This window comes from Phoenix dactylifera, unplaced genomic scaffold (genome assembly GCF_009389715.1).
Source record: "Phoenix dactylifera cultivar Barhee BC4 unplaced genomic scaffold, palm_55x_up_171113_PBpolish2nd_filt_p 000051F, whole genome shotgun sequence".
NCBI lineage: Eukaryota > Viridiplantae > Streptophyta > Magnoliopsida > Arecales > Arecaceae > Phoenix > Phoenix dactylifera.
The window spans coordinates 2,311,163-2,324,668 of NW_024067670.1; the positions used below are offsets into that span (position 1 = coordinate 2,311,163).

Consider the following 13,506-nt stretch of genomic DNA (forward strand, 5'->3'; position numbering starts at 1 on the left):
CCCTCCATGTGAACTCTATCGCTCGGCCTGGAAGTTCATTCTCCTCCTGTGGGCTCCATATTTGGCTCTTAGAAAGGCACTCCACAAGCTATCAGACTCCAAAATGTACCTGGCTGCATGTTTCATCGCCAACACCTCGCCTCGCCATCAATGAATGAACCCCCAATCCGCCCTGCCTAGTCAACTGACATACCACCTCCCATGCCAACAAGTGGATGCCTCCTCTGCCCTCTCGTCTGCCCTAGATAAAGTTCCTGAGCAGCTGATCCAGGGACCTCAGCAGCGCGACCGACACAATTGTGTTCGACAGTAGGTAGACTGGGATCGAGTTGAGAACCGACCGCACCAGGATAATTCTGCCCATCATAGAGAGTGCCCCCATCTGCCACTCCTTAAGCCTGCGCTTGATGCTCATCTCAACGTCCGCACAGTCCCTGCCATATAGTCGGTGCCCAGTGATGGGAACTCCTAGATACTGCAGAGGGTTCTCCTGTTCACCCACACCCAAGATCTCTCTGATGGACTCCTTTACCTGCACCTTAGTCTTTGGGATGAAAGTAATTGCAGACTTGGCCACATTTACCTGCTGTCCTGGCTGCCTGCCTTGTGGCCCGCACCAGTAGCATGCAGCCATCACCGAACAGAAGGTGAGATATCTGAATAGACCCCGACACCGGTCTGTACGCCTTCAAGATTTGAGTTTCCGCTGCATGCCGAAGGGCTCTGGACAAAGCATCCAAGCATAATATGAAAACAGTGGCGATCAGGGTCTGCAGAACCGATTGTACCGGCGTACCGGTGAGCACCGGCACCGGTACGGTTCCGGTTCGGTACCGGATTGGAACCGGTACCGAACCGGAGCCGCGCGCGTGGACGTGTGCGCGGAAATTAAAAAAAAAAACAACAAAACGCGTCCGCGCGCGTCTGGGACGCGCGCGGACGCTTCAAATGCCACAGAGTGGCATTTAATGCCACTCTGTGGCATTTAATGCCCCCACGCGGGCTGCCAGCCCGCGTGGGCACGGTGCCCCGCAGGGAATCGCGCGCGGGCGCGATTCCTACGCGGGGAATCGCGCGCGGGCGCGCGTTCTCCGCTCGCGCGTCCGCGCGCGTTTTTCAAAAAAAAAAAAAAACAAATGCCACAGAATGGCTTTAAATGCCACTCTGTGGCATTAAGAGGCCCACGCGGGCTCCAGCCGCATGGGCGCTCTTCCCCGCGCGTGGGGCGCGCTGCCCCGCGCGCGGGCGCTCTTCCCCGCGCACCCCCGCGCGGGGAAAGTGTGGCTTAGACCGGTGCGAACCGGGCCGGTTCGCACCGGTACCGGCCTGTACCGGGCCGGTTCGCACCGGTATCGGCTTGTACCGGCGCGAACCGGGCCGGTTCGCACCGGTCCAGGTACAGAACCAATCGATTCCGACCCAGTTTGGGTCGGAACCGTTTTATACCCCTGTACCGGACCGGTGCCAGTCGGCACCGGTCCGGTACGGGCTGAACCGACCGGTACAGGTCGGTTCAGCAGACCTTGGTGGCGATAGTGGACAACCCTGCCGCTGTCCAACAGTGGATTCAAAGAAATGTGTGGGCGTTCTATTCATCAAAATAGCGAAGGAAGGGTGCCTGATATATCCCATCACCCAGCGAATCCAATCCTCTGAAAACCAAAACTCACTAGCAATCTCAGCACAAAATCCCATCGCATCCTGTCGTAGGCCCTCTCCATATCTAGCTTGATCCCCATGAGACTCCTCTGGCTCGGTGGTCTCTGGAGGTCATGCATGAACTGCTGGGCAATATATATGTTCTTAGGCTTATGCACTAATGCTATGTTTTCTATTTTATGCATCACTTTTTCGAGTTAGTAAGGGGGGTGGGAGTAGAGACTAATGTGATGTCTTTCAGGTTTGGCCTCAGCCCTCAACCATTCGACTTTGGTGTCAAATATGCTCAGATGAATATTGAAGATGGGGATTCGAAAAAATCTGGATCTGAACTGTTAAACCATTTATTTTGAGACCCCTTTGCTATGCATCAAGTCGTCCTAAACTGGACAATTAAAATATTATGATGCTTTTATTTGTTTTATAGGTTATCAACATCCAAAGTTGAGGTTTCGTTTCTGTCTACTTTATAGTGCCTCATTCAGGATCAATGATTTGGATTTTCAGTTTAAGTAGCCGACATTTTAGGGAAGCAGCTACATCTGTACTGTCCATTTTGAGATGACCTAGTGTATAGGCAAGGAATTCCTCAATTCTTCAGTTTTCCTGTAGTTTAGTGCATGGGCAACATTTGGCTGTTAGTTTTAGTAAATGTGACACATACCTAAAGATTGTGATCCATGACATCTCATAGGCTAGCTACCTATACTTTTGTTAGTGAACTCGAAAAATTTAGTAACACTGGCATAATAGCAGAAATACATTCTCATGACTCCAACAAATGCCTGAATGGATGAATATAATCATCTGTCTTTACTTTTTTCTGAATAATTAATTGCATATCAACTCTATCATACAATTTTAGATCCTTTAAACATCATAATTCTGACCGTCTCATCATACTAGAATTACTAAGATATTTTACTAGCTTTATTAAAAGCTCCTTTAGTATTTGTGATGAGTTAATATTTTCTATTCATATTTGGATAAAATTGTGAACTATAATTGCTAATTGCATGGTGGAATCCTTGAATGTAAATGGAAAGAATGCTTAGTTTGAAACCGAACATTTAAAAATTGAACTTTGCAGGTTTGCATTACAAATTGCCAATCTTGGTCTATCAATGCATTACTATATTGATATTTATGTTTGAATTCCAAATAACGACTTGAGTTCTTTGTTATTGACCTTTGGTATTTCATGAGTCAATTAATATTCAGCAAAATCATTGATATTTGATATTTTAACTTGTCAACACTGTTGTCCAAGGGTTTAAATATCAACAAGAGTAAAAAACAATACGTAGGGTCGTTATAGACTATTGGTATACAATTTCCATAGATTGGTATGGTTCGGTACAGTTGGTATGGACCGATTCAAGAGAGATAACCTGCAAATACTAAAACTGCTTTTCTGTCAGAAATGATGCCTTACTGAATCAGCAGTATTCAAATCCTTGCTTTCATACCTTTTTGGTTTTGCTGCATTAGAAAAAAATTTTGGTGCATATTCGCCTCCCTTAAGGGGTTAGGTATGAAAGCAATGCAGCATATATGTTACATTGCCTAATTCATAGAACATAGATGTGCATGTAGTACAAAGATGTATCATTGCCCCATTATTCATCATAAGTTTTAATTGTTGGTGGTTCCTATAATGTATCAAAGTCTCTAGTTCTTTGATTTTATTTTTGTTCAATTAATTAGTTAGGATTTAGGACTTAGGAGTGTTATGAAGCCGACTCCATGTTGTTAGGACAAGGCTTTTTGGTTATGATATTCAATAAAATAATCACTAAATTGTTACCAACATATTATTTTGACATTTGTTCATCAGTGAATCCCATACCAATTAATGTAATTAATTGCTAGGCATATTGAAGCATAAATGCAAGGTCTGCAATCTCGGTACCAGGTATCGTATTGGTACCTTATTAGTTTCGTATAGTACGGTACAGTAAACCTCTATGCCAAAATACCTCTTTAATCATTTTTCTCAATATTTATCCTGGTATGCTTCGGTATGGATTGGTATGCACCTCGGTATGCCTCAGTATGTGCGGTACGGAGCTTGTACCGACTTAAAGATATGTTTCATACTAGTTTTCTCTTGGTACGGTACGGTAAGTGCTATACCGTACTGTACCGGGCGGTATGGCAGACCTTGCATAAACGAGTGTCTGGTGCTCTTTGAGCAATACCAATAATCTACTTAAATTTATTCAGAAACCCAGCAATAGCAATAATTAGGTGTTACTTACTTCTTTAAGCAACAACATTTGCATATTGTCTTGCTTAACCAAAGGTGCCCTATTATCTTATTGGTAAAAGTCTCTTGGTGTTGGAACCAAATACCTAGGTTCAAATCCATCGTTCACCGGAATTTGGGGGCTTATGGTTGCATCTTGACACTTAGGACAGCCTGAAATCCCATGGCATTTTTTTCTCTTCTTTCCTACTGTTAGTGGTCATTTTGGTCCTTCCTGATACCATATACCTGGGACCAAAACAGGACAGGCGTTGATACAAGGACCTTGATCTTTGCCACACACTAAATATTAAATTTTTAGTAAAAGATTTAATAGTTGAAAACTGATGATGGACAGTCTGAATAGATTATGCAAACTATTGGACATGATCTTTGCACAAGAACTGCCTAGAAATCAGAGATCATATTTTCTGGTGGTCGGTAATCTAAGCATCAGGTTGGCGCACGTATGGACATTTTAATATCATGATACTAAATTCTGCTATGATCTGATCATCTAAACCTATTGATTTCAGATCTATCCATGTTTTAATGTGTGTATCATGATCAATGAAGTAGATTTTCAGTTTTTGGTTCCCTATCTGTATTTTAGCACATTAGCACAATCAATATTGTTTGTTTTTGAACCCACTTGATGTGTAGGTTAGAGATCTTCAAAACATATGATTTTTGGTTCCTGGGCATTTTTGGGGGTCTAGATCAAAATCAACTTTTTGGATTTTTAATTTGAATGGCCTAGCATTGATGTTATAATTGTTGAGGCTTGGTTAAAGATATTAATGTCAGTGTGTAATGTAACCTTATGCATAGATTCATAAAAATATATATTTCTGTACACAGGCATTTTAGGCCTTGAAGATCACATCCAAGTTTACACTTGTATTTTTCAATCATCCAACATAAGTTTTGCAGCAGGTGCAAAGTCCTTTATTTACTTAATGTGTATTATAACCATATCTGTGTAGACATATGCACCACGCTGTTGTCTACATCTTTTATTTGGTCTTGCACAAGATGAATCAGACTTCAGATTGAATGTTTTTCTTTCCAATGTCAGCCGTGCATCAGATTTTGGTATGGTGAAAATAGACAACAAAGGAAGGGTCATCTCGTTCAGTGAAAAGCCAAAAGGAGAAGATTTGAAAGCAATGGTAAACTTCATTAATTTGTTGATTTATTTTCTTTGTTATGCTTTCCTCTCCACTCCTCCACAAGAGTGTCAGCCTTTGATAATATGCCTCAACCAACAGCATTGGTGGCTGGATACCATAGTTCTTTCTCTTGATTCCATCATGTAGCTAGGCTAGTGATGGAGTTAAGTTGCAGCGAGATGTGTTAAGATTGATCACAACTAAGTTTCATCTATTTTATTACAGGAAGTGGACACTACTGTATTGGGGTTGTCACGAATTGAGGCAGAAAAGAAACCATATATTGCTTCTATGGGAGTATATATATTCAAGAAGGAGATACTTCTAAATCTTCTAAGGTATGATGTATAGTTTGCAATAAGTACTTTTCTAGAGAGAGGGGAACTTTCTTAAGCTTCTTCGTTGAGATCCTAATTCAATCATATGCTTGGATATCTGAATCTTCATGTTGAGACATTGAGGGATAAAAATTACTTTACCAGCAAATATTCTACACTTACTATATTTAAAACAATGTAAGCTATCATGATTCTCTTACATGAATGTACCATTGGAGTGTTATGCAGTTGAGTACCTAAGTGGATTTTTAGGAAACTAATAAAAGAAGCTAACACAGTAGGGCTACAAGGCAAGGAGAGAATAGGAGGTGAGCCTAAAACAAATGTAGTGGTGTAAGAATTAGAATTTTGATGTCTGGTAGCAGAGTCAGGAAAGGGATTTTCCAGGGCTTCTTACATAAATAGCATATACTGGTCTGATTTTTCCACTCTCTCCACCATCATGCATCTTCTTTTCCACATTCCTTGTTTCTATTCTGTTAAAGTGCTTTCGTTTCCCTCTTTTTGTTGCAGAAATTGCTACGTCTTTAATTTTGCTCTTTTAAAACAGAAATTAAATGTAGAATACCCCAAGTATAGGGTGTAGCGAAGTAATATTCTCGGTGAGTCCGATATCGAATCCACAGGGATTTGACAGGGAACAAAAACTAAAGACTAAATAATATTTGGATTGATAAAAATATAAATAAGGCATCAGGATTCAGCCTAGCACTTCATCATGCTTTTCTTTTAATCACCTATTATCTCAGTTAGATCTGAGTGAAGACCTAATCGGAAAGTGGAGCGGTGAAAATACCAATTAATCATTAAAAAAAATAGATTTAGTTTTATGGGCAGCATGCAGTAATTCTATTTTAAACTACAGGGATTTCTAAGCATCTGTTATACCCGGAGGAAATAACAAATCAAAAAAATATATAAGTTTGAAATAATTTCTATAAATCTACTGCACCATAAATCAAATCAATAATATTAAAATTCCATTGATGATTAAAGAAAATACATAAAGAAAATGCTAGGCTTTTCCCTAGCCTTAGCTAAAAGAGGTTTAGCTACTCATATGAGATGGAAGCATTTTTGTAAAAAGGGATTAGCAATAAAATAAAACATAAACTCTTTTCTCCCTTCTTATTCAGAAACAGAGCTTTGGAAATTGTTTTCTCTTCCCGAATGGCTCCTTCTTCGTGTCCTCCTCCTTCCTCCACCGGATCCCTTTTATAGACACCTTCAGCGTGTTGAAGGTGTGGCTGGGAAGACGGAAGGACGCTAGAAGATCGCGGTTCCAACTGGATGGAGGAGATGCAGATGTAGGGGCGTTGGCTTCGGAGTTGGATCGGGGACGCGGCTGAAACGCGTGGAAGGAAGCGAAGACGTGTTGGTTTCCGTTGCAGAAAAGGATGCGGCCGATACAAGATTGCTGGAGCGTTGAAGCCGCGGATGATTCGGTTGCTTGAGACGCGGGATGAATGAAGTCTGGATGCCACGAATCGCTTGGGACTCTTCGGCTGCTGGGATGCTTGGGGTGCGACGGTTGGAGAGTTTAGTTGGGAAGGCTCTCGGACTCTGTTTTCGAAACAGGGGAGACGGAAGCCACGGACGGATGCTGGGAATTCTTGGCTGGGACGGTTTGAAGATGGCTGTTGGATTGACTCAGACGGCTGAAGTTGGATGCATGCATGGCAGCTGGGCATTGGGCTCAAACCCAATGTTATTGGGTCTCTTGGATTACTTGCACTCAAACACATAATAATGATTAGCTATAATACTAATTAAGATGGTATGAAGATTGCACTTTTGTGCTCTCATCACACCCCCCAACTAGCTTATTGCTAGTTTCTAGCAATTTAGTGTGAAAATGATAAAATGAGGGTGCAAAAGTATTGTTTATTTTTATTAATATATATTAATATGCATGAATTAAAATAAATACTCACTTTCGTAGAGCATTACGATTGCACTTAGCACGTGCAACAAGCCGTTAAACTCCTAGGTTACCCTAGTGGACGAGTGTTGTCTCGTGAGGGTTTGCAGTGATGTTACCCACAAACATCGTTTTTAAGTTAAAAGATACTCTAAAACATAGCAACCCTTAAGGCAAATGTAAATGTGACGTCTCAGATTACCTATACCTCCACCACAATTGGGTACCGCTTGAGTTCTAGGTGCACTACTCAAATTTACAAGTGTTAACTACCATTTGTTAGAACCCGATCCACTAAATTTTCCGAATATCACATGTTATTTGTCTAGAATGGTTCGCACATAAAAATGAAGCTATCAATCCTAACTAGACATTTTAGGTACACAGAGTTCTAAAACAATGGAGTCAAACCAGTCATCCGTATGTCACTTGGTTTTAGTTTAACTAACCCACTCATGTTTATTTTAATAATAATAAGATTTTTTTTTTTTCACAGTGACTACAACGGTCCAACTCCATTAGGCTCTAGTAAGGTCCATGTAACGAGCTTTGGGTCAATGACTCTTGATCCAGTTGGCTCAAGGCATTAGGTGAAACACCCCTCGGACTTAATTTACTCGAACCAGACTACGCCACGAGGCTAGACTAGTCACTTTTTTAAGTCATTTTCACCTTTTTACGCGAACACTCGCTGCTTTGTAGGCAAGAGGCCCGGTTACTCAGTGAAGGCAAACTGTATTATTTCTCTTTTTTTTTAATATATACATATATATAACGTGACTGTATTGTGACTATAGGTCAACCAAGGTCAGAACATAAGGCACCCAGGTGATCTAGCCGGGAATTTCAAACTATATCTTTATATGAAAACCAAATCATGAACTTTAGGACAAGAACACTCGTACTTCTTTTGCGAATAAGGTTAACAAACATATAGGTAACACAAGTGAACTCCTGAGGCTTTCCTATTGTCATTGAATACTTGTGTGGGGATCTAATAATAGGTCTCTAATAAGTCATAACGTGCTCCTTGCCTTAATAGCTGCACATGTTTATTTGCTTAGAAAAAATTAAAGTGGTAATTAAATGCAACAAAATATATTTTTGTTATTATTATTATTATATATATATATATATTTTTTAAAGATATGAAAATTGGCATGATATATAGAAAAAAAATACATCAGTAATCTCTCCCTCCAACTTAAATTCAACATTGTCCCCAATGTTGCAACATGAATGCATGAAATATGGCATTAATGATTGTATGAAGGATAATAAGGATGAAGGTTAGAATTTACCTGATAGAATGACTGCACACTGTTGTTGCTCACCAATTGTCATATCAACAGAAAATGAAAGAGAGATAAATTATGATGCAAACAGAGGATCTCTAGCAGATATAGAGATCAATCCTGATAAATAAGATCTCCCAGATTGGTCGATTCAACCTCTGGGGTAAAGTTGTCCAAAAATAACTTCAAACGTTGGCCATTTACTTTAAAAATATTACCGTTGTTTGGATTCTCTATCTCAACGGTTCCATAAGGATAAACAGTTTTAACTATAAACAGGCCGGTCCACCTAGATCTCAATTTTCCTGGAAATAAATGAAGTCTTGAATTATACAATAGAACTTTCTGGGAAGGCTCAAATGTTTTCCTTATAATATTTCTATCATGAAAGACTTTCATTTTGTTCTTATAAATCGAGCATTCTCATATGCTTCATTCCTGATTTCCTCTAGTTCATTAAGTTGAAGTTTGTGTAGTGAACTAGCCTTATCCATATCAGAATTAAATCTTTTAATAGCCCTGTAGGCCCTATGCTCCAATTCCATAGGCAAGTGACACGGTTTGCCAAAAATAAGACGGTACGGAGACATACCAATTGGGCTTTTAAAAGCAGTACGATAAGCCGAAAGTGCATCAGTTAAATGCAAAGACCAGTCTTTGCGATTTGGGTTAACCGTTTTTTCCAGAATATTCTTAATTGATCGATTGGATACTTTAACTTGTCCACTTGTTTGTGGATGATAAGGGGTGGCGACTTTATGGGTGATCCCATATTTTCGCATTAAAGCCTCAAAAGACTTATTACAGAAGTGTGAACCCCCATCACTGATGATGGCTCGAGGCGTTCCAAATATGGAGAGAATGTTTTCTTTTAAAAATTTTAAAACAGTTTTATGGTCATTATTCTTGGAAGGAATTGCCTCTATCTATTTGGAGACATAATCTACAGCTACTAAGATGTACAAATTTCCGAATGAAGGAGGAAATGGACCCATAAAATCTATTCCCCAACAATCAAATATTTCGATAATTAAAATTGGGTTGAGGGGCATCATATTCCTACGAGTTATCCCACCTAACTTTTGACAACGCTCGCAAGCTTTGCAAAAGTTATGGGAATCTTTGAACAAGGTGGGCCAATGAAAACCGCACTGTAAAATTTTTGCAGTTGTTTTTTTAGTAGAGAAATGACCACCGCAAGCTTCAGAATGACAAAAGGAAATGACACTAATAAATTCGTCATTAGGTACACATCACCTAATAATTTGGTCTGGGCAGTATTTGAAAAGATAAGGATCATCCTAGAAGAAATTTTTTATTTCGATCAGAAACTTTCTTTTGTCCTGTTTATTCCAATGAATCGGAAGTTCATCCGTGACAAGAAAATTTGCAATGTCTGCAAACCAGGGTGACGACGTGATCTCAAAGAGTTGCTCATCAGGGAAAGTGTCTCTTATGGGTGAATTGTCTATGGAATCTGGAAGAGGGAGACGGGACAAGTGATCAGCTACTACGTTCTCTACCCTCTTTTTATCTCTTATTTCTAGAAAAAATTCTTGGAGTAGAAGGATCCACCTAAGCAAGCGCGCCTTAGCATCCTTTTTTGAAAGAAGGTACTTAAGGGCAGCATGGTCAGTGTAGATAATGATTTTGGATCCAATCAAGTAAGACCTAAATTTGTCTAGTGCAAATACTACGACGAGTAGTTCCTTTTCCGTAGTGGTGTAATTCATTTGTGCACTATTTAAAGTCTTACTTGCATAGTAGATAACATAGAGCTTCCTTTCCTTTCTTTGCCCTAAAACTACCCCAACTGCATATTCACTAGCATCACACATGATTTCAAAAGGAAACGACCAGTCGGGTGGTTGCATGATGGGAGTAGAGGTCAGCAAGCTTTTAAGTTTATCAAAAGCTTTTTGACATTCTTCAGACCACGCAAATTAAGTCGGGTGGTTTCCTTTTGAAGAAGATTACATAAGGGTTTAGATATTGAGCTAAAATCTTTAATGAATCTCCTATAAAATCCTGCATGACCCAAAAATGAGCGTATATCTTTGATAGTTTTTAGGTTGGGTAAGTTAGCAATTAAGTCAATTTTAGCCTTGTCTACTTCAATCCCTTCAGATGAAATGACATGCTCGAGAACAATTCCCCTAGTTACCATGAAATGACACTTTTCCCAGTTTAAGATTAGATTCTTCTCCTCACACCGAATTAAGACTAGTCTTAAATGGTCCACACAGTTTTCAAAAGAGGAGCCGAAAACCGAAAAATCATCCATAGACTTCCAAAAAGCGCTCAACCATGTCAGAGAAAATACTGAGCATGCATCTTTGGAAGGTTGCAGGAGCATTACATAATCCAAATGGCATTCTCTTGTAAGCAAAAGTGCCAAAAGGACATGTAAAAGTGGTCTTTTCCTGATCTTCAAAATCAATTGCAATTTGGTTGTAACCTGAATAGCCATCTAGGAAGCAATAAAATTTATGGCCTGCCAACCTTTCTAAGATTTGATCAATAAAAGGTAGAGGAAAGTGATCCTTCCTAGTGACAAAATTAAGTTTCCTATAGTCAATGCATACACGCCAACTAGTGGGGACCCTAGTTGGAACTAATTCATTGTTGGCATTTTTGACTACAGTAACACCAGATTTTTTTGGGACCACTTGGGTTGGACTTATCCATTTACTATCTGAAATTGGGTAGATCATACCCGCATCCAGAAGTTTCAGAACTTCTGCCCTAACCACATCCTTCATGTTTGGGTTCAATCGACGTTGAGGTTGACAAGAAGGTTTGGCATCAGCTTCTAGGTGGATTCTATGAGTGCAAATTGAGGGACTAATTTCCTTGATATCAGCAATTGTCCACCCTATTGCTCCCTTATGTTCCTTGAGAATTTCTAACAATTTTAATTCTTGACTTTGTTCGAGTTGGGATGATATGATCACAGGAAAAGTCTCTTCTTGACCAAGGTATGCGTACTTGAGCTTAGATGGCAAAGGTTTTAGCTCAAGTTTAGGTGCTTGAACACTAGATGGTAGAGGACTATTGTTGCGTGGGGGCAACTCTTCGAAACGAGATTTCCACCTATCTGTATCCAACAAAGGAGCTGAATCTAATATAGCACTAATTTCTCTAAAGTTTTGGTTTATATCTGTATTTCCGAAATGAGTTAGGCATGTTTCTAAAGGATCACAAGAAAGAGATGGGACAAGAGCATCTTCTACAATGGAGTCGATCAGATTAACTCCATGAATTTCATCATTTTCGTCGTCATTATCGGGTTGTTTGCAAATGTTAAATATATTAAAATCTATAGTCATATTCCTGAATGACATTTTCATTATTCCATTTCGACAGTTGATCAAAGCATTGGAAGTAGCTAGAAATGGATGGCCTAAGATGACAGGTATTGGAGTGGTACAATTCATGACAGGCTGGGTATCTAATACTATGAAGTCGACTGGAAAATAGAATTTATCAATTTGGACAAGTACATCCTCGACTACTCCTCTTGGTATCTTTATAGATCGATCGGCAAGTTGGAGAGTTGTTGCCCAAGGTGACAAGCCAAGAGGGGGGGTGAATTGGTTTTTCTAAATTTTTAATCCTTTAATTAAGTCAATTGATGAGTAAGTGGTTTAGTTAATATTAATTGAGTGCGTGTAGTGAAGTTAGAACAATACACAATACAAACACACAAGAAGTATAGTGGTTCGGTGCTCTCCTAAGCACCTACATCCACTCCCTAAGCGTCCCTTTGGGAATTCACTATAATTCCGCGGATTACAGTTGGATTGTTTTCCGGGCTCACAATCCAAAAACCTTTACACTTTGGTTTTCCGGGATCACCAAAAATCTATGTTGGTTTTGTTGGGAATCCGCCCATGCCGCTGATATTTCAAAAAAATTCAGATGGCAGCGGAATCGGCATGTGCGGGATCGACGTTCATCTCATGAACGTTGTTTCATAACCGTTCGTAGATGGGTAAGGATTAAAATTTTTTAATCTAATTAGAAGATCAGATCTTCACCTTGTGCGGGTTGATGATCACCGCAAACTGAAGTTCGTGGTTTAGGATGAAGGTTCGCTTGAAGCCGTTCAAGTGCCCGGCCTCTACGGGTATCCACACGAAGCAGAGGACCGATCCAATCGCTCTAATCTCCCCGGGGTGCTAGCTCCCTTGCAGAGATATGTTTTGATGGCTGATCTCCTCTCTTTCAATCAACCCTTGATTGTGCTTGAGAGGAGGAAGAAGAAGAAGGGATGATGAAGAGGAAACAAAAGCCAGACTACAGCCTTTCTTTTCCCTTGTGTTGAATCCCAAACCGAGGAGGAACAAGGAGAACGCCAAGGGGCTTCCTCTCTTCTTGCTTGCGGCTGATCCAAGAGGAGAGGAGAAGGAGGCGTACGGCAGCAAGGAGAAGAGGGTTCACATGAATAGGGCGCCGGCCCCCTTGCTCCCCTTTTAAAGGTATGAAGGGCTCCTACAAATTAGGAGCCCTTGATCACCTTCCAAGAGGGGCTCAAGCCCCTCTTGTGTTGCCGCCACAAGCCAAGAAAAGGAGGAGGGGCGTGTGCCCCTCCTTCATGGTTGCCCTAATCCTTATTAAGTAAGGATTGGGATGCCCTAATGTGGTCAAGCCCTAATCCAATTAGGCTTAGCCCAAGGGTGAACCAATTTGGATCCAATCTAGGTAAGTCCTAATCCAATTAGAACTTAAATCAATTTTGACTCAATTGAACTCTTCAATCCTAATCCAATTAGGAGTCTTATTGATTTATTAGATTAATAATTAATTGTGACTTAAGAAACCCTAATCCAAATTAGGACATATTTAATTTTAGTCCTAATCCAATTAGGAC

At 40.2% G+C, this 13,506-nt stretch overlaps 1 protein-coding gene across 3 annotated transcripts in view; it reads left to right on the plus strand.

Annotated features, from left to right (window-relative positions):
* LOC103696273 (glucose-1-phosphate adenylyltransferase large subunit 3, chloroplastic/amyloplastic) overlaps positions 1-13,506 on the plus strand; it is a 121,348-nt gene that overhangs the window by 72,279 nt on the left and 35,563 nt on the right. For all 3 annotated transcript variants that reach the window (XR_005507013.1, XM_039116106.1, XM_039116107.1), the window contains 2 exons: positions 4,986-5,079; positions 5,305-5,417. Coding sequence is in view for 2 of the 3 variants with exons in the window: in XM_039116106.1 (XP_038972034.1) it covers positions 4,986-5,079; positions 5,305-5,417 (207 nt within the window). In the remaining variant the exon portion in view is untranslated. The remainder of the gene's footprint in view (positions 1-4,985; positions 5,080-5,304; positions 5,418-13,506) is intronic.